Here is a 27,232-nt window from a genome sequence, read left to right as displayed (position 1 = left end):
TGGCACAATACTGTTACTCTCAGTGGAAAGGTTAACAGAATAAGCACATTTAGATTCAGAATATCTACATATATATATATATATATATATATATATATACACACACACACACACACACACATATATATATATATATATATATATTGTGGGGAACAGGCTGGAAACAGACAGGCAGACATTGTTTTGTCACCCAACACACGTTTATTTACAATACTATGTACAGCAGTGAAGCACACAACCCAGTGCCCCAGCACCAATCACCCACGGTCCAGGCCCTCTACACAATGCCTTTCTCTTCTCCTGACCGCCTCCACTCCTCTCCTCTGAGCTCCGTCCTCTTCCACCCGACTCCAGCTATTGAATGGAGGGAGGCGGTCCCTTTTATACACACCCGGATGTGCTCCAGGTGTCTTCTGATGAGCTTCCACCGGCACTCCCCAGTGTGGCGGAAGTACCGGCTCCGCACCCGGAAGCACTCCGGGTGTCCCCGATCCTCTTCCCCCCAGCACTTCTGGGTGTGGCGGTAGTGCTGAGGTCTAGGGCTCCAAAGGCATTGGGGTGCCCCCTGGCGGTGACCACAGGCCCCTACAGGGTTGAGCTTCAAAGCTCTGTACTCGTGGTCCCCAAAGCCACCAGGGCGGTCGCCCCCATGTGGTCTGGGGGAGGCGTAAGCCCTCCTACGGTCCTCCAGGGTGTCCCGGCCAGGTCGCCCCCCCAGCCACCTGTGACAATATATACAGTTTTAAAAGTGGCCAATACATTTTTAGCTTTAAAAGTTGATCAGTTGTTGTACTCCTGAGGTTAAGAAATGTTACCAGAAAAAAAAGGATAAAAGAAACTCCACTCCATGTCAGTGCATAGATCATTCTCTGAACAAATACATAAACTCTAGTGTGCCAACACTTCCAGGATGCCCCTCACCTGCTCAGTAGAGGACTTGTCTGCTGTTCTGGGGCGCTTTGAGGCAAGTTGTGCCTCTTGAGCCTCAGTTCTTGAAGATGGCCGTTTGGAAGAGATAGAGGAATCTGTGTTTTCTTTCTCCACCTGGTTGGATGCTTCTGAATGAAAAACAAAAAAAATGATAAAATCTACAAATACAATCATATTCATCCTTCCATTTTTAACCCACTTATCCAATTCAGGAGCACAGGTAATCCGTATTTATTCTAGTAGTAGTCAGCGCAGAGCAGAAACCAGCAATGGGCACAGACCATAAGCATAGCAAATTCACATAAACAAACACTGGGTAAGTTTAGAGGTGCCAGTTAAGCATCTATTTGGGATGTGGGAGGATAACCCAAGCAAACAAGAGGAGAATATGTAAAGTCCATTATGTAGGCAGTGAACCCAGGACGATGGAGTTGTGAAGCAGCACAAACCACTGGGCTACATAACATATATACAATACATATAGCTGTTGTGTATGTGCTTGTGTATAGCTATCTATATAGATCTATATCTATATATACTGTACAGGTGTGTGTGTTTTGTATATATATATATACAATATATATATGATAGATAGATAGATAGATAGATAGATAGATAGATAGATAGATAGATAGATAGATAGATAGATAGATAGATAGATACTTTATTAATCCCAAGGGGAAATTCACAAAATTGTAAATGTATACACACACACAAAAATAATTTAATATAGAATCTAAAGGCTATTACATGTTTAGAAGCAGAGAACATTACATTTCTTCTGGTTACAATTCAGTTCTTCCTCCTTTGTCATTTGCTTACTTTTGCTTTCAAAATTTTTGGGGAAACAGCGCCATCTATTCAAAGAATCTAGAATGCAGTCTGAAAGCATATTGAATGTTGAAGATGTTTTAACAAATCCTCTTAGGAGGAATAAAATGTGAAATTAAATACTGAAAAAAACTTAACTTTTAATTGTTAACACTAATAATAAAAACTATTAACTTACCCATAAAACTCTAAATGAACTCCCACATTAAACATGATACAAAAATATATATATATATATATATTTATATATACACATACATCTTAAATTTCTAACCTTCTATATGAGCTATATAATCTTACACTGTATAATATGGGTCTGTCATCTAAACAACATTTCATTATTAGGTTTTTTTTTTTTTTTTTTAATTCAGTCACTTTCTTAATCTAGTGATTCTGTCTGGAACTGCAGAATATCAAATCATGGTGTGAAACAAAGAAAGCACAGGATAAGTTTGATGCACAGCATGTAAGCCTCATGGCTAGGTGGTACTGCACTGTGACTTAATGTCCAGATCAAACAGAGTCCAACAGGGGCTATCAAGTAAGGATGCTGCTTTAGCTGACAGGTTGTGTCCTGGGTAAACACTTGACTAAAATCAGGTTACATGATAAAGACAAGATAGCTGGGTGGATTCAGGACAGTGGTTTCCAAAATGACGACAGAGTTTCAACTTTTTGGTGTAGACCTGCTGAAACATGACATGACCTCTTCACTTTTAACTGGAAATTTGTGAATCAAGTAGTTCTCCTAAGCTGGCTTCACAGAACTGTATTTCATGTGACAAACTTAGTGTATTCTTGCCAGGGACACTTTTGCAAGACAGCATACTTTTTTTTCCACAAGGCTATATACTACAAAATGATAGATTGAGACTCCCATTATTTATCCCAGCTGTCATTTTGTGTCAAGTCATTCTCAGCTAAATCTTTATAGTTATTTTTCCCCAGTTACTGCTATGAAGAAAATAAAATAAAACAAAACAAACTGTAAATGATGTGGCAGAAAATCTATAAAAATGATATAGATTACACCTCAATCACTGACTGGATTCATGGTTTTATTCATTTATTTTGATTTTGGGTAAAAACGCATACAACAAAGTCCGTCTCCTGATATGGCTGAGCATAAACCGAGGCTATAGGTTTACAGAGCATTTTTGCAGATATGCCCCCTTAGAACATTGGCAGAGATGGGGCACATGACTTAGGCTTAAGTCAAGGAGTCATCTTGGGTTTTGCAGTCGTGAGCACTCCCATTTCTTATCCTTTTCTATGGAAGCTTATGCTCAAAAATTATAATTGAGTCATTTAGCAAAGATATTATGTTATTTTACAAATGTATTGTGTCATTTCGCAAAAGGGGTGCATTATTTCACAAATATGATTGTATTATTATAGCACTACAACTGCTTTCAAGGTTACATCAATTATGAGACCATGAACTTCAAACAAGACTCATACAGATTAGGGTGACTGCACACAATGTTTGTAGTATATGCTATATTGGGGGGGGGACAAATTCTTTTTTTTTTTGGCTGCATGCTTGGAAACTTACAATATTTCTTATTTCACTCCTTTTAATGGATCACACTACTTCGTTTTTTTTCCCCCATTCATCACGTGAAATTGTTTTTTGATCACACTACTTCTAATACTAAGTCACCCATAGACTTTAAAACACTATCCCAAGAAACAGCTAGCATGTACTTAAGCAGCAAGCTTCTCCTAAATTCCAAAAGACGTAGCGACACAGATACTCGTGTACAGACAGGGCATTCTTCTTAAGCTCCTTGTGTTAAAGATTACAGGTCCTGTAGATCCTCTATTAAAAGCTTACCAAGTCACAGCTCAGACTAGAGCGAGGAAGACAAAATAAATAAATTTGAAGCGTCTTGCAAGTCTTAACAAGGTCATAAAGAGTTAAATTTGGCCTGATCAATTCAGTTCTAGAAGGGCAAACTGTGAGTCGGGGTAGTGGGGGTGGGGTTGAGGCCAGGTTAACCACAGCTGACCCCCGCTCCTGCTACAGACATTAAAATGTCAGCTCCAATCAGAGCACAGTCTTCTGAGTGGATTACTCAGTAGGGGCTCTTACTTCGTTAGTGTTGCCCTCTGGATCTCCCAGAGTGGTGAAGCAATGGAAAGGATGGTTATTAGGTCCAGTCAGACCCAATCCTATTAAACACATCCACTGATAAACAAAGGAAACATTTAACAAAAGAAACTCTCAACCAGGTATACAGTGAGGTAATGCAATTATTGAAATCGAAAGAGGTATAGTACAAGGTGCCTGTCCTGTCACTGTGAAGAAATCACATTTAAGAGATATTATTTGTCTCTAATAATGGCCTCTTTATTTATCTCATTTGTAGTCTGGTCCTACTCACTTATAAAATACAAATTGTTGGTGCTTATTGTGAAGGGCGCTATATAAAACAAAATTTGACTGATCTCTGTTCAAGTAGTACTTAAGTGCAAAGCCATGGCCATTACAGCTAACTGAAGCACTTTATAGTCCACACAGAATAAAATACTCCACAAATTAATAAGAGGACTTATATTCATATAAATGTAAGCACTATCTCATTTCAATTGGAAAATGTCTTTTTAAGTGCATAACACTAACCACATACAGTACACATACAGAAGTTTAAATGACATTTGAGCTCACTCAGATTTATAAAATCATGATAGACACACGTCTACACACCAAGACTAAGCTCCTCATAAAACACAATGAGTGAGGTGAGCTGAACAGGTGTACTCTTGTAGCTGGGGACAAAAAAAAAAGACATTTTCTTCCAAGTCGTGATGTTCAAAAATTGAAAGCGTGATATTGTAGGCACTCGCTTTCTGCTGCTGTGTTATTTTAAGGGAGAAAACGATATTGTGGGCTGTTGACCATTCTGAACGGAGGTGTAACTGTTCTCCGATTAGGTAGGCAGTCTGAGAATCTTATTATTTATATGCTGCTTGCATTTACTACAAAGTCTTCTCAGTCAGGTGGCATGGATAAAGAAGTCAGTGGTGTATGACTCTGGCACATTGCGTCGCCAATTGCATCTACTGCAAACAGGCAATTTTCATCAAATTAGAACACGTGACCCCCTTTTAACTAACCTTATAATTCTGGGGTTTCACTGTCAACTGTATTGCTTTACAAGAGAGACATCCCCTAACAGAAATTCATAAAAAAAAAAAAAAATATATATGAAAAAATCAATAATATAGACAGTGATAGAATTCAGGGGCTGAGTGGCGAAGGCAATTATGAAATATCCAATAATTACATAATTTAATTTCTTTTGTCGAAATTAGTGGCATTAGTTTAACTTTGAGAGCAAGAGCTTGGCAAGGAAAGTGTGGGGCACAAAATAGCAGTAAGGAGCAACGGTAGGACAAGAAAAACAAAAGAAGTCTTATGGCTTTGAAGTGTGGGAATTGTTTTAATCTTGTCATTTTTTATAATATACCTCCCATGCATTCTCAAATCAGGGACTGAAGGACTGAATAAAAGCATATGTCAGTTCAAACTCCATAAATATATTAGTTAAGGGTATTTGTCTCTGGAGAAGCCTGGTGGCACACCCGTTAGTGCTTCTGCTTCATTAATCTAGGAGACTTTGTCTGAATGCTTTTCTGTGTTGAGTTCCCATGTTTATTCTTTGGCTGTACAGTATGTGACTTTTTCTCTGGGTACCACACTTTTTCTCTCACATTGCAATGATCTGCATGCCAGATTAATTGGTGGCTTTAAAACTCCCCGTGTATTAGTGAGTATGTGTGTATTTCGAGTGTGCCCTGTGACAGACTGGCACAGTGTCCAGGTTTGGTTCTTACTTTAGTCTTAAACCCCAGCAATAAAAGGCTGCTCCACTATTCTATTAATGAATTCAGTAGGTTGGATGCAAAGATATACTGTGTATAATTTTAGTATTGTGGAGCTAAAGTTTATTCTGATCACATTTGACTTTTGGTAGGAATTAAAAAGGCTGGGCCTCCAGTTCAACACACAATGACAATTTATAATTGCCGTAACAATATGTTTGAAATTTAGGACAAAAATTGAGAATCCATGGAAAAAACTCATTTGGATGTGGGGAAAAGCATGAGTGACCTGGTCAGGACCGGAACCCAACTCCTGGAGCACTTCACCACCATGGTGCCCTAGAGTGCTAATTTCAGTAATAAATTCAAAAACAGACAGTAAGACTTTAGAAACAGGTGTGCAAGGAGTAAGTGTGTGTATAAATAAATAAAAAAGCAAGCTTAATGTTCCAAAGAAAGCATTTTCCTTGCCTGCTCAGTGTACAGTGTCTACCGACACTCCCAAACAGTCTGATAGACTATTAGTCTGAGAACAAAGTTTAATCTTTGAGCAGCACAGAAAGAAATTCTAAAAGTCAATCAGTTGATTAATAATGGATGAACATTTCCGTAAATGGGAACTTTCTAAGATGGTGAGTCCCGTAAGCGATGATGATTTTGGCACCTTCTATCAACGAGCTGAAGTACATTAATCCTGATCCATGGACTATAAAGAAGGCCTGGTAAATTCTGCTGAAGTTTCAGTTTTTTTTTTCTTCTTTATTTAATAACAAAGAAATTTCTCTGGTGTGAAAATAATCTGGAAGAGTAGTGCATTTGTAGCTATTATTTAACTATACTTCCAAACACTACAGTGTTAGTATAACACATGACGGTAGGTTTAGGATTAGGGTATATAAAGTTCTGCTGTTAACCTTCACTGGTAAAAAAAATTATTGTGTGATTTGAGGACAGCGTTTCTTTAAAAAAAACAAAACAAAAAAAAAAAAAACAGAAGCCATGCACAATCAAACAGTTACTTACTACATTATTTGTCTAAATGAAATGCTTTAGGAATTCAAGCTGGTGATATTTATAAATTTGTGCAAGCTTCTGTTTGTTAACTAAAACTTGTATTATTATAAAAACTCAAAACCATTTCACTTAAAGAAAAAAAAATATGAACTATTCATTTTCATGGAAATTTGTGGAGAGGTGGCATGATATGGCCAGGGTTATAGTAACTTGGACAATATGCTTGGAGCGAAAGCTGGAAAGTACAAGCATAATACAATGTTGCACTTCATGGAATGGGAAAAGTAACCAGTAAACATAAGTAAAGTAATTTAAATCTACGCAAATGTAAGCCGCACATTAAAGTTAATGACGTATAGCTACACCTAGCACTTTACTAGGTCATGTGGCTCCTTCTAGCTTGGCAAGGGAGTTGTTCTCAGCATATAAAATTGCTTCATCGGGCTTTGAAAACGTTCCTAACTTGTGGACAAAAGAGAAATCATTAATTTATAGTAATCTACCTAGCAGGATACAACAGATCATGAAACTCTGAATTTAGTGTGTGTTATTGTACACAGCGAGAGTTTGGTTAAAATTATGAAACCACTGATATTTCAGAGATCGGTTGTCTATTCATGGTTGTTTTTCAAACCTGTTAGAGATCTAAATAAGAGGTTCTTTCTGGCAACTTTATGTGGATCGTTCATTTACGAACCGAAGAAGGGTTTCCCCCATCACATTGCTCTGAAGAACCACTTTGGCACCTTTATTTTTATGAGTGTATTGATGAAAAGTACCGAACGGTTACTGCGCTCCTTTACGTTCTACTTACTAGTTAAGGGTGACTCAGGTATAGTACATTTGGTTTCAAATTGTGTACTTGCTGCCAACGTTTCTTATAAAGAAGCAAAGTTTCTAGTATCCTGTTGAAACAAATATTCCCAACTTGATATATGGTTATGGAATTTTTTTTCACTTTTCATATAATGAGGCAGTTTTATAAGCTTTCCGTGGATTGTTCAGAATTAGCTAAAATACCATACAATACAGGGCATATAAGAAAGGGCATGTTGTGTTTTTGTTCTCATTTATTGTAATTTCTTTGTTTCACACCATTTATTGTAAAACAAAAAGATCTCAGCCTCAAAACTTTTCGCCAAGCTGTTCAAAACATAGTGATATTTCTCATGATCTGGACGTTAAATGTGGCTGTTTTCATAATAATAAAACCCTGCACATAATGTGTACTAGAGATATTACCACAGGGAATTATTCTGCTGCTTAAAAAGATGTGGTACCTTTCTGAAGCTTGCGGAAGTATTTTGTACTGGCATGTGGTACAGTATAACGTTTGCATTGACAATGCCACCTTTTAAGAAATGTTATATTATTATTCATCATGCTTTTTAAGAGTTGTACTCATTACACTACCAACTCTTTTGCTCACTGAGTTTGTGCAGTGCAGTCGGAAGTGGAGTTTGTTGAAGTTTTGGCTGTTTGATCCCCTTCAGCCTGGTTGTTTAGAGTGCCACGTGGTTAAAGAAAATCCTCAATGCACATGTTATATTTTTGCCTTTAATAAGAGTTAAAGAAAAGAATCAAATTCTAAATTTTCTGCATAGTAAATCCTACATCAGCTAAAACATTTTAGTCTTGATGAAAGGATAAATTGTGTAATTGTCAAATTTAGTTAAAAGTATTAGTAAAGCCTTGTCAGGTTATGTTTTCACAGCATTTTTGATTTCATTCAAAAAATTAAGAAATCCATTTTATACCATTTCTATTTGAAAGACACTATCATATCCCATAACTCCACAATTTAAGTATCAATTCACACCTAACTACCTTTGACATCCATTTGCATTATAAATATTTTTTAGGTGTTTACGTATGAAGATCATGGCTTACAGGAGATTATATTCCACTTTAGGTGCTTATTTTGTTTCTCATGACTGAAAAAAAATGTCTGAAAGCTAATTTATTGTTATTCTCTTTCTAGTAATTTCTATTAGTTGATTCCACTAATGTAGAATTGTTAAGACACCTAAACAAAATATATGATATTTGTTCAACTAAACCAGTTAAGGTGTGTCATAAAAATATATTTTAGAATATGTTCCACTGTTTCATTAACTGCAATTTTAGTGAAACCCAACACTGAATGCTCCACAGCATTAATCTACATTTAATTCAAAAATAATAAAAACTCAAAATGTTAAAATTCTGACATACCATTTTTTCTAACAAATTTCAAATATATTTTCAAAAGCCGTGACTAATTCAATTAAAATATGTATTTCTATTTAGGTACATGCTTTCAGTGATAGACTCAATATTGTCCAATTTTAATCCTTAATTTGGCATTTACAGTTCCTCTCTAAAGGCCCTAAGGAGCAGTGTCTTTTCTACTAACACTAGAAATGATTTTGTGAGGGTTTTGTTTTGGGAGTCCCAATGAGCCTTTTCAATTCTTCATACTAAGTCCATAATGACTGTACACAGAGGAGGCAACAACAACAAAAAAATATACGACAATAAAGGTGGAGGTTTTTCCCAGTTGTGGTGCCTAAACGGACATGCACAGACATTGCATTTCTTAAACAAGCGGTCTGTTCAGCAGCAGCAGCAGCACCAAGGCAAAAGGTCTTTTGTTATGTATAATATATATTTTTTTAGGACTCGGCACATATATTAAATAGTTTTTTTGTTAATTTTTATTAAAGGCCTTAGATTATGCACTACCGGTAAGGCAAATGCAGTACCCATGATAAGGCAAATACAGGAAAATGCACACCATTAAATGATAGTTGCTATTCCTACTCTAGCCAGTCTCTCTTGTTTTTGGTTCTAAACAAGCTAAATCAAACCACGGTTCCTGTTCATGTTTTACAGCATTTAAAAAGATCCACTTGACCTGGACAGAATTCTGTAATTCACAAAACAACCCAGTTAATTACATGCTGTTAATGATAGCAATTGCTCTATTGGGCTTGGCTGCCATCCAATGAATGAAACTACAAAGAAAGCCCTAAATAACTAAAATGTTAAGTACAAGGTTAATAATAAAACCCTACTTGTATATGAATTTTAAGTAATTATTCTGAGATATGAAAGTGGACTGTGCTGGCCAATACCGACAATCATCTGCTGCGTTTTTACAGAGGTGACTTGTTTGTTTATGAAGCCATCAGCTACCATTAGTTACTTCTGATCAAATGGACACATTCTTATGTAAGTTTCTTTAGCAGGATCATCCTTTCCAGCGTGTTTAAATTCAGTGACACCTTATTTTAATCAGCAGCACAATTGTGTTGTCATTATTTTTTTTTTTCTGATATTGTTTATAGATATGCTTCAGGCGATGCTTGTAAATAAAATGCCCAAGTACTGAAAATGAACATCAGCCATGAGCGTATTGTATTCTGGAATATGATTTCACTGAACCTTTCTTCTTTCTGAATAACAAAGTGAGCAGTCAACGACATTAGAAAGCCAGCTTTGCTGTACTCCCCTTGTCTGATTTATTAAAAAAAAAAAGAGTGGGGGGGGGAGATGAAACCAATTTGGCTAGGTGCTTCTGATGTCAGAATGTAGATGACCTGTTTCATTTTATTATTTTTTTTCTCCTTTACAGACTCAGTAATTTAAAAAGGGGAGGGGACAGAAAGGAGGGAATTATTCCGGACCATACTGCAACACCCCCCACCCCCCATTTATGTTAAACATGCTCAATCCTATTGCAACCGTGCCTCCCAGCACTAAAGTGTATTAACAATCCACTCTGTCTCTCCCACACTGCAGAGACCCCCACCATCTCACCCCCCCCCCCCCCCCACTGCGATGCGCTCAGCCGCTACATTAATACTTCTTCTTTAATAGTGATTTGACTTTCCATCCTTGAGCGGAAACGCTCCATTTCACTAACTGTGCGTTAGCTAGGTGTACAAGGTGTAGGGAAGGAGAAGAAGAGAAAGGAAAGGCTCGGGGCCAGCTATATATAAATATTTTATTCACCATCAGAAACAACCCCCAGATTGCTTATTGAGGAAGGTGGCTAAATTGTGGCTTTTGCCAACATGATGTTTATTGTTTAAATAATGAATGATATTAAAGCAGGGGCATATTTGTTTCTTTTTTCTTTTTCTTCCCTTTCACTGCTTATTACCACTAAAACACAAAGACACATTTCATCAACTTTCCTATTGTGCTGACAACGGTGTATAGCACATATGACTCACTACATTTATCTTAATTAAATGATTTTGTGTAGTTTCTGTTGAGCTGCATCCCTGATCACTGATAACAGTGAATAGTATCAATTAATTATTTTAATAAATGAGGATTATAGTAATGATAGAAATTCTTGAGATATAACTTGCTACCTCCAGCTCCATCCGTATCTTTTTAACTTTCCAAAGTGTATCTTTTTTAACACAGCTACAAAGCATTGCTTTATTTGTCTGCCTGCCAATAAGTACACTAATATAATAAGTAAAAGTAAACAATGACGCACCTTTTCACCGACGTAACCATTTTCCACCCACCTCTTTGAACACACTAATCCAACAAGGCTACACTCTTATGTAACTGGTCTGTATATATTAGCTAACAGGTAAATGTGATGAATGATTTATAGTCTTTTTAACGAGATGGTGGCTCAAGGAAAAGATCAATTACAAAGCAATTGACCACAGTTATATCATCTGCAGTGCAGAAAAGTTTAGCCAAATGGTTTAAAACATCCTATCCAACAGCTCACACAAAACACACCTGCATGCTCCAGCACACACTGAATAACCATTTGTTCAAATGGCGCACCTGAAACTTTCAAAGAGGCACAACATTAAAATCATCACAGGGGCAGGGAAGTTACACCACGGTTAAGTGTCGCTGCCTTCTGGATCCAGCATCATGATTTTGAATGTGCCGCTGGCCATTGTCTGTGAGCAGTTTACACATTCACTCCTTGTCTGTGTAGATTTTCACCTCAGTACCCTAATCCTCATAACCTTCCCTCCACCACTTCCCCAAAGATATGTGTGCTTGTTTAGTGAATCCAAGGTGGTCCTGTGTGAGCATGGGTATATGTGTGTTTTTGAGTTGGCCATGCAATTGATTGCTGACCAGCCTAGGAGTGGTTGCTGTCTTATGTCTGATGATTGGCAAGATAAACTGTTGCCCACCAACAACTCGCAATTGCAGTAAACATTTCTGAAATGGTATGTTATGCAAAAATCATTAAGCAACAGAACGTGACTGATTTATCTGAATCAAGTGATGACATGGAGTTTACCTTGCTCTATGTGTAAACTGATTGAATATAGTCCAGTTTCAGTTCCCTGATAGATTCCATAGCAGACATTTTTAAGCCCACAAGAACATGAGATAATTCCAATCTATCTATCGCAGTAAGTCCAGAAGTGGCCAAACCACCTAAATACTAATGCAGATTCTTTTCAAATGAGGAGTTTTGAATAGGCTTCTAAGAACCAATGAATTTATTATAGGCGTCACGTTTATCTTTTACACAGCTACTATAACACAATTATTTTATCTTGAAACGCACAGCAAAGGATCACGTAATGCACCTATTTTGGTATAAATAATCAACATGTTAACTTTTACATGACTACTCAACTTACAAAAAACACACAAGATATTGTTTGACTTGCTTTTGTTGCACATGTTCTATTTTTGATACTTTAATTGCCTAAAACCTAATAAGAATTCTGTCCTAAATTTACCATGTAATGTAACATTCCCTTTATATATGTGGCAAAACTACTAGAGTAGATTGAAGTGCTTACTTACATGTCTGACAAACATACAACAACACATCACCACTTTCTGGCCACATGATAAACAGTTACTTTGTAATGTCAAAAATTTTCAGACTTCCATGGTGGCAATCATTTTAAGAACAAAAAGGAAACAAGTTTGGAAGATTTCTTCAACGTATCACCTCAATGACAAATTTGAACAAAAACCTACCAGTTTGTTAACATATTCAGTGTTTGAAAATGTAAACTTTGAATTATTATGTTATATATACATCTGAGATACGATGGAACTCCATAGTGTTTGGCTCTGGTTCTTGTGTGTGGCATTTCCAACGCTTTCCTTGAGGGACTCCAGTTTCCCACCGCAGGCCAAATACATGGTGTGAGGATGACTGATAACTTGAAACTGACGAAGTACGAGTGAGTGCTGGTGGGTGTGTGAACGTTTCAGTGATAAACAACCGAACTGGCACTACATCATGTTGTCCTAAAGCAAAAAGACCTCATCTTCCATTATGAGTAGAGGTACCAGGTGCATGTGTTTTGTAAGTGAGCTCCATTTTTGTGTTAGATTTCACCCATTGTCCAAAAGGAAATATGATTTATCTTGGGATTCAATTATGATGTTGTAATCTAGTTTGTGCCCTACCCGGGTATTTGTTCCTGCCTTGTGCCCTGTGTTGGCTGGGATTGGCTCCAGCAGACTCCCCATGACACTGTGTTAGCATATAGCGGGTTGGACAATGACTGACTGACTAACTGAATCTAGTTTGTCATTAAATGTCATTTGCATTGTATTCTTATTTGCTTTGTAAAGTAGCCACGTGATGACTCCGAGGATAAAAGGCACTATACAACAAAAAGTACAAATGGCAAAATGTGTTCTCTCTGATGTAAATGAGGGCCATCCGGACTGGCTTCTTATGATATACCTATTGAGTTCTATTCTAGCTCAGTGGGATTCTAAATGGAATTAAAATAGATGAATGTATCTGTGTATGTGTGTATCATTTACTGCATTTACAAAATGTATCTACAACATGGAGCATCAGTCCAGCACTTGTTAGTCAAAACTATAAATTCTTGACCCAGCAGCCTATAGACAGCAAAATGTTCCTCAATTGGTCGTTAGTCTTGAAACTATAATAATAATAATAAAGCATACAATATGTATGAATATTAAAATGGTTTCCATTTTTGCCAAAATCAAAATACAATGGCGTCTGTTTATTTATACAAATCTAACAGAGTAAGAATAGTTGATAAAATTACTATAATTAAGTAAAATATCATAGGCAAATATGTTGAAATGTTTTAAAGTTAAAAAATGTATTTCACTTTAAACCTAACTTTACACATGCAGTATTTCGATAAACTGTTAAGTCAAACACTTTTACTCTTTCTCCCACAACATATAAACAGGTTACATCAGTAGCGGTGTCAAACTAAGATTGTAAGAATGTATCTGTGTTTTATTTTATAGGGCATTACTGCCTTTGTCACTTGTTGCAATTTTTTTTTTTTTAATAAGATTACTTCCTAGCTCTTTTTATATTTTTAAATCAATAATTAGCAAAACTATATATTTTTTTTTTCAGAAATGAACTTTAGATAAAAAGGCACTACCACAAATATTTTACGGTTTCTATATTTTTTTTTCTTTTTGACATTAGAGACCATCTCTTGCCGACAAAACCCACAGAGGTCACAGCATCATGTCCCAGCTTCGTGCCCGCCAGCTTCTACACTTTCCCACCGGTGAATCGCCCTTTACCAGCACTCAAATCCAGGGAGAACACCACCTTTTTATTGTTACTTTCTAAATCTTTCATCTTTTTATTTTCCTTTGTCTTTTTACATGGCTGTTTAAGGAAGTGCCTTCTTGACTGGACAGCAATGACTATGTCTCCTCTTATGAAAAATCAATGCCCTGTTTAATTCATCTTGAACTAAAATGTTGTAAATTGGTTTGCAAAGAGCATTGTGATTGTGCTCACTGTGAAAACTGCTGAACAGAGAAGACTGATGGATTGATTGATGCTCTTCGTTACCTGAAAAGTGGTTCACAGCACAGGCGCTTAACTTATTTGTGTCTGAAATATTAGAACTGTGCCTATAACTGAGGCTGGCATTTATTTGGAAAAATTTCCATTAATTAAATGCAAGTACTATAAAACATATTAAAATGTACTTGGGTTACTTTCATTAACATATAACCCTAGATACAAATATAAAACAATTTGTGATTAATTCAGAAGCCTGCCAAGGAAAGTAATAGTGAAATATTCCAATGTAAACTATAATTATTATAAAAATGTTTCCTTATCATCACACTTATTTATCAAGGAAAAATACAACTTATTGTAGTAAAAAGTCCATAGACCGATGATTCCATGGTACTGGTATACTCAAATATCGTAAGTTAAAGTAAATGACGTGGAGTATATTCACAGAGCGTAAACTCCAAAGCACCTGTTTCTTGTTCATAGCAAAATGATAGACTTTACTTAAAAGTCAAACCATACAACACAAGCAATAACTTTAAATAGACAATAAACTGTTTCCAAAGCTTTTATTCCTAAATTTAATTGGAACAGATTTTTTTTTTTTTTTTACTAAAAGAAGTAAAGAGGCTATTATGGCTCAAGAAATTCAATTTAAAAGCTTTTACATTTTCTTCTGTCATTTCTTTCTCATTTTATAACATTTTACTTTTCTTTTAATAGGTGTAAATTTCACTGTGAAGACTCTTGTTGCGCTTGTGACATCAACCATGGAGGACATTAGCAGTACAGTACTTCCTTCTTAATCCATATTGATTGGTGCCCCTGATACACAGGCTATTTTGGTAGGGTTCATTCCAGAGGAACTGTGTTTCTAATAAAGTAACAGTAACACCACATGGTTCTCTTTTAGCGGAGTCCAATAAAAGACAGATCAAGCAGGGCAGTACAGAGCAGCGAGTACAGGTGTATCAAGTATTGATCCAACTCACCTTGCACACCCAAAGTGTGTGTTTCCCCTATAAAACTGTGCATTTTGTGTAATGGCAAATGTCATTTTCTTTCAAATTCTTCTTCTTCCTAAAGCAGTTTCAGACACTATACTAGTTTATGACTGCATGTTAGGTCTTTTCTTCACTGCAGCATGGGTGAGTATGAGTGACAGTGCTAAACATTAAAGGGGCTCACTCAGCACTGACCAGTACTCTGTGCCCGCAGTGCCCTGCATCCTCTCTGTTGAGTAGATAGAAGATGACAAGATTATCCTTACCTGTCCCTTTGGTGAGTTCCTTATCCCCCCCACTTTCTCTGTCTTTGGTTTGGTCCTCCTGGTCTGTGGTGGTCTCACTAGCTGCCTCCACATCCTCATTCAGCTCTCCTAAGGGGGGAGGAGAGATAAAACATGTAAATCACCTCTGCAGAACCGGTTGATTCCCTTAAAGGGCCAGCATCTCCTCTTTGCCTTCACAAAGCTGAATTTTCATTAAGTGCTATTTAATAAGGCGGCGAGACAAAGGAAAGGAGAAGAGATTTCAAATTTTTGAATTACTTTCCCTTCCCCCAGCCATCTTTTTATACCACGTCTAAATGAAAACCTTTAATTCCAAAGTGATCTGATAATGAATTACAATTTTTAAGAAAACGTTTCTAATATCATTTTGGTTTGAACAAGCGTGAAGGAGTGATTTATGTTATATGCAGTCAATTCATTTCTCTATGCAGCAAAAAAGGTGAAATCCCCAAAAATAAAAGTTACTTTCAATATGAGCATTTTTGCTGCTCCTCAAATCAATAATCAACCAGAAGAAAACTGTCAACTAAGTCACTCAAAATAAGATTTGTGCTTTATCATTTCGGACTCTTCATTGCAGTATAATTGCCCAGGTAATGCAAAATATAAATCATAAATATTTAAACTTTTTCATTTCTGTAATTTATATTAATGCTAGCTAGCTCTGTTTTACGAACCCCCGCTTTAAAAGCTTTTGGTCAATATCCCAGACCATTTAAAATAGATGAACTCTAAACAACAGAGAAGCAATAATGTCAGCTGTAAGTAATGCAGAAAAAAGCAGAAAAAAATAGATAATAAAATGAGCATCAATCTTATTTATTTCTCTCCAGTGACTTCGAGCTCCCCTCCTCGCCTTTAAGTTTGTTTAAAAGTAGTGGAACTGATAGATGACAAAATTGATCCACCAATAGAGGACTGTACCGTAGTCAATAAGGCCCAATCAGTTATTACAGAAGTCAGCTAATTCTTGGCAAATGTACTTAAATGTTCTTTGAAACGGTTTCCACGCAGTGCTCTCTACACATTGGATTATTGATATATTGACAACACAACAACAAAAAAAATATCCTGTTTAAATATTTATATTGCCAGTCAATTCCAGACAACTAAGCAAACTTGGCAGGTGAAAACAGCATTTGTGTAATGATGTGTTCTCGCTGACATGAATGCTAAGTCCACAAATAACCAAATTTAACCCAGAGTGTTCTGTTTTGCATTTCTTTTTCAGGCTTTTAGTTGTTATTGCAAAGATTAAGGTGGTGGTTGTTCTCCCTTTCTCTCTCTGTTAAACATACAGTGTTCCTGGTCCTAAAGAAAGTTGATTTCCTTTGCTTTGCACCTTGCAGATGTTCCAGACGCCTTGTCTGCATTACTCACACCTGCTCGATGGTGGCCTCAGGAGCTGTCTATAGTGGATATTCAAACAGACAAGACATAGTCAGCAGACTTTTGTCTGGCAGCTTATGTCATTCACTTGAGGAACTAACTGATTTTTAAAATCTTATCCACATAATAATAATAATAAACATTTATAGAGTGTACATTTGACACTACGATAAAGCATTGAATGGCAATACAGCAGTAATTGCATTATGTAAGCAAACACAAGAACAAAACAACAGACTGTTATACAACAATTTGTTATAATTAATTAAAAAACTGTGATGGGACTTGTGCCAAGAAATACTTGGACAAGGGTGTTTTACAACACCCGAGCAGGGCTTCAAAAAACGTGGACAGTGGGAAATGAACTTGGATTATCTGAATGGCGCTTGCATAAAGGAAAATATACCTTGAAAACAACAGAGAGTTATGGCAGAGCTAATTCATGGATGGCCGTAAATGCCACAACAGGAGGATTTTTTTTTTTTTTATATACGGGATGCCTGTGAAATTTCTCAAAACAGGAACGTTTCTGTATGTGTTAGACAGCTGGCTGCAGAGCTTTGCATAACTAAGAGTTTGTTGATAACAGAATTTGAAAGGTACTGGTACTGTAAACTGGCTGATGTGAGTGCTTTAGTCTTTGTTAGAGATGGCCGTAGATTGGTGAGATTTCTGAAATGATCACAGCATTGGCAATGCTAATGGAATAAAAATAGAAGATGAAAAAAGGCTGATAATTGCGGAACAGGAAAGAAGATCATGCACTTAAGCTGTTATTCAACACACAATGTTTCAACCTTTAGCAGTCCTCTCTATGGACATTAGGACTTTTACACATCAGAAGAGACCATTCACTCCATCAGGCTCAGTTGGTTAGCTTGTTGTTCCAATGTTTCATCTAGAAGTTCTTTGGGAAGCTGTCAGGGAATCCGCTTCAGCTACATTGTATGGCAGTGTGTTCCAAATTGCTACTTCTCCTTGAATTACCTTCCTCTGAATTTCCACATGAAGCATGTAATTTATGGAATTCTATTTGATTATGTTTATTGATGCTTTTGAGAAATGTGAAGATCTATATTAGGTCTTTATATGGGCACCTCTAGCCTTCTTTCACTCTCACAAAACTAGGAAACTCCACAATCCCATGAATTTATGGAGTTGATCTATGTAAGGATGACCTAGTATCTTCCTTGGCTGATAACAGTTGCATACACACAATGTCAGTGATCACTAACATCAGTTTTTTTTTTTGTTGGTCTAAAGAAAATATGAAGGTGCATAGTAGTGGTTTAGTGTTATGTCTGCTCTATTCACTTCTATTTGTACTACAAAGACACATTTGAAATGTAATCAATACAATGAATGGGAAAAGAAAAAAAAAACAAAAAATGAATACAAAGCAGCAAGGATCATAACATGAATGCTACTGCATCGTTACTCTTCCCACATATTGTATGATACATATAAAATGAATGCAGCATCCCTCCATTTTACCATAGCATCAGGACCAGCAAACAACATCTACTGCTCCCGATGGTAACGGTGTTCAAAAATGTCCTCCTTAACTTGAACTGAAGGTAGGTCCTATATTTCAGTGTCCATCTAATTTTGCAATACTCTTCATACAGCTAACTACGGAAAGCCAAAAAAACAAATCTTACACAAAACGATCAAGATGTTAGGTAGACTTTCATTGCCAGAGTCTTTTATGAGCAGATCACTTGCATTAATGTTAGTGAGTCTTAAGTGTGGCCATAGTGATGTTTTATGTGCTTAACATGGCCATTTTCTGGTTCAGGTCAAACATTTACAGATATGGCATTATTATAGACCCTTAACTTGCCAGATTGCTGGTGGTTCTTAAATAGGCGTTGTTCTCACAGGCCCTTGATTGGGCAATTCATTGGTAAGTTCCTGAGGATAGTGGACTTGAGTATAAGAAGCTTCTGCTCCGCGTTAAAGGGGTTCAGTCCCCTTAGCCTATCAGAGCAGAACACTTAAGGGAAGCATAATGTTCCTATTTCGTTTGAAATATGGCAGACAGACGCAATACTCTATTTGCAGTTTCACAAGCCCATTATATACTTTGGTCCTAATGACTTCCGAGTTATAATCTAGGCAGAATACTTGCAAATATATATATGAAATAATGCTACTCTGTTTATCAAGGGGTTAGTACCAAATTAATGGTACACGGCATTCATCTAGCATTCAGAAATATCACATGGCTTTTGGTAGGCCATTTTTGGATTTAAGTTCAAAATCCAAAAGGAGCCCTTCACTTCCAGCTAGTTAGGATTTATTTCAGGAAGGTAATAGAATTTATTTTAAAGGAGCAAACCAATTCAGAGTTGGCTTACCCATGAGGGAATGTATGGCTTGCAACATAAATGGTGTACAGAGCAAAACATATATATTTAAAACCAATTACTCACTAGCAATAAATAGTTAATTAAAGATGAATATAAAAAAAATAATAAAAACAAGCCAGCAACTGCCATAAATAGTTCATTTTAGGCAAGTCTGCACTTACTATGCAAATTAGAAGTGACAAACCTTAGACACAGTAAATGCAAAAACTGGGGCTTGCTTTGTTTTCATTCCTAGACATCTTTTATCTTTATTTCAGAGATAAAAAATCCCAGATCAGTAGGTGATGTGATGCAATGCTTGTTTGTTTTAAGGTTACGGCTCACACTCCAGAGCCTAAATTAAACTTGCATGCCTTCTCAAGGCACAAGCATAACCGGTGCCCGCAGCGTAACCCAGATCTACAATATCTGCTGGTTCTGAGACTGAAATATGAGACAATTATTTTTTTTTCTTTTAAGCACAAAAATAAATGATAATACGTTGTTCATCTCAATATTATGCATATGCCATAGAAACATAAAATGGACCGAAAAACATTTCTTTATCGTTTATTACAGTATATCCCTGCAGTTACATGGAGGACCAAACATACAGAAGGTCTTAAAAGCTGCTTTGGAAAGTAATGGGATTTAAATTAGACAAAGCAATAACAAGCAGAGACAAGCCACAATCACTGGGAAACTCTGCTCCTCTCCAAACTTTGTTGACATACTTCCAAATGAGACTTCCATGATTAAATAAGAAAGAAGTTTTCACGTTTTTGTAAATGAGCTTGCTTTGGTGTAACTAACTCTCCCATTTTATAAGCAGACAGTACATAATATAAGTTTGTAGTTGTTTTTTTCCTACGCAATATTGCATCACAGATTCTAGGGCCTCTCACTCCTGGTCCAAATTCAAATTAAAATGGCAGACACTGGTTTCAGATCCAAGCTTATTTCCATGCAGCAAGGCTTCTGCTTTAAAGCCACGGATTGGTGCATGGATTATATTGTTAGGCATTATTGCCCTGCAAATGCCCAGATCTTGTGTTTTAAATAAAAGTATTTAAGTGGGATAACTGGCTAGGAGTAAAAATCAAATTTAAGTGTTCCCAAGATCCCACTTGCATATTTGTTCTATTATTGAGCATGTTTCTATTATGTTTCCATGGAAACCTCCAATTTCCGTCCAGCAGAACCCATCCTATCTGAAAGAGAGTGAGAGAAAGAAAGAGAGAAATGGGGAAAAAAGGAGAGAGAGGAATGAAGATGGGGGTCTATACCCAAAAAAAAAATCCTTACAGAACCAGTGCAATCCAGCCAAGAAACTTAATAGCATGCACAATCATTGGTGTAAATTGAGAGAAACCATTATGGAACGGCACTGAGGTGTGAGGAATCGCTCCAGCACTGCAGGCTTGTTAGGATGTTTTACACCTGAGGAAATGTTTTTGTGAGAGAAAAGAAGATTGGGCGCCGCTTTCATGAAAACGTTTCACAATTGGTAAACACCTAAGGGTGATAATTATAAAAGAGGTCAAAAGCGAAAATGAAGAAACACTTATAAAAAAAAAAAAAATGAAAGAAAGAAACATAATTAATAAAGTAGACATCAATAAACACATTCAAAGTGTGAATCACAAGGCTGCAAACTATTAAAAGAAAACACAGGAATTTTTCTAAAGCATGTGCATATAATAATTACCAGTGGCATTGTACAGGAAAAAAAAAAAAAGAGTTTGAAGAGCAAGAACAAATAGCCTTCGAAGACAGTCAAGGCCAAGGTCAATAGGAATGTGTAGTTTCTCAATCCTAGGTAGTATTGTCAACATGTGCTTACAGCGCTCATCGTCTGAAATCTGTCCCAAATACATTCAACTACAAGGAGACTGCAAACAGTTTGAAATATAAAAAAGCTATCTGTGCTCATGCCTCACTCTATTAAGCCTGCTTTTTTTTTTTTACTTTAGCTCTGTCTTGTACTGCAAGTTTATAACTGGCCCATAGGTGTCACCCTCTCCTCATCAAGAGAAAGAAAGCAAGCGAGGCCCAGGCGAACACAGAAATCGTCACAGAGCCAGCGCTGAGGTGAAGATGCTCCAGAGATCCTCGAAAACATGAAAAGGAAACCTTTTGAAAACAACACAATATTGCAACAATGGAAATCATTATGTATAAATACAAAAATAATCTAATACAAAGGAATAAAAACTAAGTTATCCTTAAGTACAAGCAGAAAATAAGCACCCAAGATGATAGCAAGTACAAGATGTCTCAGCTCAAATGTGACAAAAGAACATTTCGTTCCATGAGCCAGAACATAGGAACTGTGTTTTCCTACTCTGGCCCATTTTAAAAAAATGTTTTAATTCAAGGTAAATGTGCTCACACATTGTGAATGATCATAATTATGGATCCCTGTCTTTGATTTGCTCAAAACAAGTAATTTCCTTTTTTTATGCAACTCTGTTGAATAAAAGCAATCTTATTTCACACCCCAGAGACCTTCTCCATCTTTCATTTTTTTTTTTTTTTTTTTGGCAAATCACCCCCCATTCCCCCACCTTTCCTTGTATCAAAGCAGGCCTGACTCAGGGCTGTGTGCTGGAAAATGAAAGTGACAGAAGCGTACAGCAGGACAATGGGACACAGGCTTCATGCTGGGAGTCTTTCATGCATTGGTCCCTTCTTTCAATCAGGAACCCCCCCCCCCACTTCAGCAGGCACACATACACACACACACACACACCTTCCCACCTTTAACATTCAGAGGGTGAGTTGCAGAAGGTGTTCACATTCACCATCACTGTAAATAGCAAAGATACTCATTTTTGTTGTGATTGCACTCAATAAGAAGGAATTAACATTGAGGGTTTTACTAAGAATGGACTGTTACAAATGCAGCTACATTCCTGTGTCTGGTCATTTTCTATCTCTTCATATATTTATGCAAATACTCTGAAACAACTGAAGTCCCTAGTCAATAATAGCAAAAAATAATATCAGCTAGAATATATGCACCATAATCAAAGTGCAACCTACATAATAATTAATAATAACAGAAAATGGCTGACTACCTAGAGATAAATGAGAGTAATCCTAAATGCTTTATAATATTGAAAAATAATAAGGTTGGGGTGCATTAACCAGATAAGACAAAAATGGAAGACATCAGTGCTGACTGGCATTTTAAATCCTCACTCTGCCCATACACACTCATATAAAAACAAAACTTCCTAGTTGTGAGATCACAGACAGCATGCCCCCCTCCCCAAAAAAAAAAGACAACACTGCAGTCATGAAAACAACAGGAATGTGCAAAATGAAACAAATGCCCACAAAACGCACTGCAGGCGCACATACGGCAAAAGAACCCGTGGACCTCACTCGCCCAAATTACAACGATGAAGCAGCTTACCCTCCTTATTGGCCTAAACGGATGCGCGTCCCGCGGCTTGTTTGTAAATCATGAGCAAGGTTTCTAACCTGGCTTTCTTTCGACATGCTTCTCTCCCCTCCTGCCCCTGACTTGACCCCTTGAGCAGTTACACCAATCTAAATGTGAATGAATGCTTTGTCTCCATGGGGCTTAAAGTGCAAGGGGGTGTAGAGGGGAGGGGTGGAGGTTAGGGTAGCAAATAGCTAAAAACTTTAAACGCCGAGTTAATGACAAACAGCAGGGACTGTGCCCACAATGTTAGAACAAAGCTGCCTCCCTCCTGCTCTGGCACTTAATATGATCCCGCAGCCTTTCAAAATCAGTGGCCACTTCCATGGGCCTTGTGTATTAATAGGCTGGTTTTGGGTCAGGCTACCCAAACTCCATTTATTTATTTATTACTATATAAGAGTGATTACCTATGGCACGAAAGGTAAACGAGTGGTAGGATTTAAGGTAAGATTTAACAAGGGTGTTGTGGTACCCTCTTAAAATTTAGGGTAATACATCAAAGGGATTATAATGTTTAACTGACCTAAAAATTACAAATTTGTAAATTCCTTTTATTACGTGTTCTTGAAAATGTTTATTTATTTATTTTTTATATAAAAGAAGAGAGAAGGCGGAAAATTATTTACATTTTAAGGGTGCTACTAGAAATGTGATTGAAAAATGTGCAGATCCACTAGGCCAGGCACAGCATCACTTCATCATCTCATCTCCTCGAGCCCTTAACAACGGTCAAGGTCATGAGTCAATTCCCAGGCACGGTCAAGAAAGAATGGCTCCAGAGCCGGAGAGAAGAATGGTCAACTTTTAAGGCTGGCATGTTACTAACAATGGCATCCACAAGCAACAAAGGTCACCACCAGTATATGCAAAAAGCAGTTTATAACTTGCATCAGGACTATGGTTGTCAATTTGTGCACTTAGGTAATAGGTGGTTAAGAGAAGAATCATCCTTTGCCAAAAAAAAAAAATATTTTCCCCTTGAAATAAGTTTTTAAAACACTGAACAGTTTGGCTTTCCCTAACCAGTAAAAAGTTCCAGTGAAAACTCATCTGTCTTGTCTGACAATTCAAATGATAAAATATGTCAAAAACCAGCTTTCATTTCAACAGAAAAGAAAAAGAAAGTGAAATTCTATTGGTCATTTGAAGTGCACTTATAATCAATAAAAGTAGACATTTTATTTACACTCAAGTTGAATGAAATAATCAGTTATAAATGTGTGCATACTGTGTATATGTGTTAAAATGTGAATAATATATGCCAAAATATACTGTGCACATATACACATGTACATTATATTTGTGTTTGTTAATGTGTGTTCAATACATTTACACATCATTACACACATATATTTTATACATCCACAGACACGCATACAATGTAAATGCATCTTTATGTATAGCATATACATTTATTATATACAGTTTTTGTGTGCATGTATATATATATATATATATGTATATATATATGTATATATACACACACACATAAATACGTACATACATACATACATACATATACGTAAATATGCAGAGTCTGCTTATTCTCTCATATTTCAAAGACATGTGTGATACAGTAATGATGATTCTAAACTGGCTCGGTGTGTTTTGTGGTGAACTGACTACCAATCCAGGGCTGGCACCTGCTTTATGCCTGGGTACCCTTATTCTGTGTTAAGGAATGAAAACATATAAAAATATGTATATGCCAATCTACACATACTGTATATGCAATGTACACATGTTTGTCAAAGTGTGAATGGTGTTTTAAATATGCATGTATAATATAGTGTATGCCGATATAACACACAGGCATACGGCATGAGTGTGTGTCTGTGTATATATTTAAATGGAGTGTTTAGCCACTGGACATGAAAGCACATCACATTTGGGTACTTTAATTCCCTGATAACAAACAACAAAGAAAATCCATTAGACTCCTTGTAAAGATGCACAAACACACATTATAAAAAGAAGCACTTCAGTAGATGTGCATTTCCCAGCCAAGCACTGGCCTAAAAGCCTTGGTGAAGGGCTGGGGGCTCACTGGACATTTCATACAGATGCCTTGAGGTTATTTTCTAACACAAAGAGCGGACAGGCAGAGCTGTTCCACACTGCATTGCCTTACCTATTGCTAGAGGAGTGCGGAGGTGGAGGGGGGGCACATGGCAAAAGGAGGGAGAGAGGGGTAGAGAGTGGGGGACGAGGGAGGGGGCATTAACGTTTTCATGAAGGGCAATCACATCAACTTTGAAATATTCACCAGTGGCTTGGAAAATGCGATGGTACAGCTCTGACAGGCAGAGAGGAGGCCCTACACCCAATTCACCACTGGGATGGAAACATTGAAGGCATTCTGAATATGTATAACCCAGAAAGTGTATTGATTTTTCATTTGGCATAAAAAAAAGACATAAAATCACATAACCTGAAACTGTCACAGCCCTTCTGTTCATAGCTCATCTCTTTCTGTGTTCGGCTTTTGCCACAAACACACTTTAATTATTTGATACACGGTAGACCTTCCCTCCCAGGAGACAAACTCTTTCAAACTTGCTTCCATTTATGAGAAAAATAAGAAAAACAAGAAAACAAATAAATAAAAATTTCTGAAAGAATGTAAGGCAGGTTGTCATATTTTCCCCAACTAGACTACTTAAAGAAGCGATTTCAATTTTGGATTGCGGCATCTTTTATAAAGACTTCCTATTTTTATTTAAGACAGAAAAAAAGATTCTTTTTGATACACTAAAATACAGCCTTTAGGTTTTAGAACTTCTACCTCTGGACACATACCCATAATTTATCATTTTATGCTGTTCTCCTTTTTTGTACCCTGTTTTGTACTTTTAGGCTATAGCTACACTTCATCCATACAGCTGCTTTTTGATCCGGCAGTTTAAGGTCTGTCAGATATTCTACCATGGTTCACCTAGTGTCTTGTAAGTGGCGCATTTGTTTGATTTGTCTTTCTTACTATGCTATTGATAGCACTCCTGTTAAACTTGTGATGTAATATGCTGCTAATAGTGCTATATAAAACAAAGATTGCTTTTTCGGCTACAAGCCTCATTTAACTTGCACACTCCTATCTGTGAGGACCAGACTGGCAGGTTATTTTGAATTATCCAACTATCTCTCGAATAGTCTTGATTAGGTTTCTGATGATGACTCTTCATAGTCCGCAGCCTAACAATATCTTCTTTTGTAACTCCGACTTTACTTGTACACCTCTTCACACACAATGACAGTAACAAAAGTGCATCTATACTGTATTTTTGGCATCTTCCAAGTTCACCATCAGCTGCTCTGACACTCTGCTCTCCTTGGAAATGGCCACGTTTAACCAAAGGTTTCATCAACAGGATGACAGACCTGTGACTACCAGATACTTTTGGAATACAAATTTACTTTTTGCATGGAAAATACACACTTTTGTGTAAGTGTCCACTGTAAGATGCACTGTAAAGAATGAATGATCTTGTAAATCTAACAGCAGCGTCCACAAAATGAAGTTACAATGATGTGCCTTTAATTGATAAAAAATAAAGCAGGAGGCTTCATCTTTACTCGAATCCAATTTCAGTCCTGCTTACCTTATATCTCATTCACATTTTGTGTCTGATTATTATTTTTCCCATGCCAGTGATCTTTGTAAGTAATAATTAAGTGAAATAAAAAACTCACCAGCCCAGAAAAAAAAGATAAAACACATCATTTAAGAAAGAAAGAAAAAGAAAAAAAAAATCACTCAACTTCTCTCACGTTCATTTTAATAAAAATTAAACAACTGATGGTTTCTTTCTTTCTTTCTTTCATTCTCTTTGCATATCCCTTCCATTACTCTCACATGAAATATGAAAAGGCAATATCCTCTTCGCGTTTGTACTGGAGCGTAATGCGATTGTGTTGTCATTTATAGGAAATAATCGCAAACCTCTCTTTCATTTTCCAGTTCAAATAACCATGAAAAATTAGCCTGCAATGTCAGGAGGACAACAAAGGGACACGTTCAGACTAGCACTACACTACTGCACTTGACATTATTCTTTAATAGGAAAACCGGGTGCTTGTTGCTTTCATTTTTTTTTAATTAAAAAGTTAAACACTTTGATCTAAACGTGTCTACACCTTCTTTTCATTGTGTTCAAAAAGGAGGGCTCTAGATAGGGGAACAGGTCAAGTCAAGGAAGGAGGAGGGCCAGGGGTGGCGGAGGGGGGTCAACACCCAGTCTGCATCCAGCCGGGCTAAGGAACACTCACAACAGCAGATCATCTCCGCCACTTGTTAAGATTGTTCAAGTCACTCCATAGAAGGGATAAATTATTTAGCAAGATTCGGCATGAAACAACACAAAGAGGTTATGTGCTGCAAG

The 27,232-nt window shown here is 36.9% G+C and overlaps 1 protein-coding gene across 1 annotated transcript in view; it reads right to left on the bottom strand.

Annotated features, from left to right (window-relative positions):
* Positions 1–27,232, bottom strand: part of zfhx3b (zinc finger homeobox 3b) — a 298,590-nt gene that overhangs the window by 27,731 nt on the left and 243,627 nt on the right. Inside the window, 2 exon segments of the mRNA XM_028809792.2 lie at positions 922–1,055; positions 15,639–15,746. Coding sequence (XP_028665625.1) covers positions 922–1,055; positions 15,639–15,746 — 242 coding nt within the window.

This window comes from Erpetoichthys calabaricus, chromosome 9 (assembly GCF_900747795.2).
Source record: "Erpetoichthys calabaricus chromosome 9, fErpCal1.3, whole genome shotgun sequence".
Classification (NCBI taxonomy): Eukaryota; Metazoa; Chordata; class Cladistia; order Polypteriformes; family Polypteridae; genus Erpetoichthys; species Erpetoichthys calabaricus.
The sequence above is the reverse complement of the archived record's forward strand: the minus strand, read 5'-3'. Positions and strand labels throughout refer to the sequence as shown.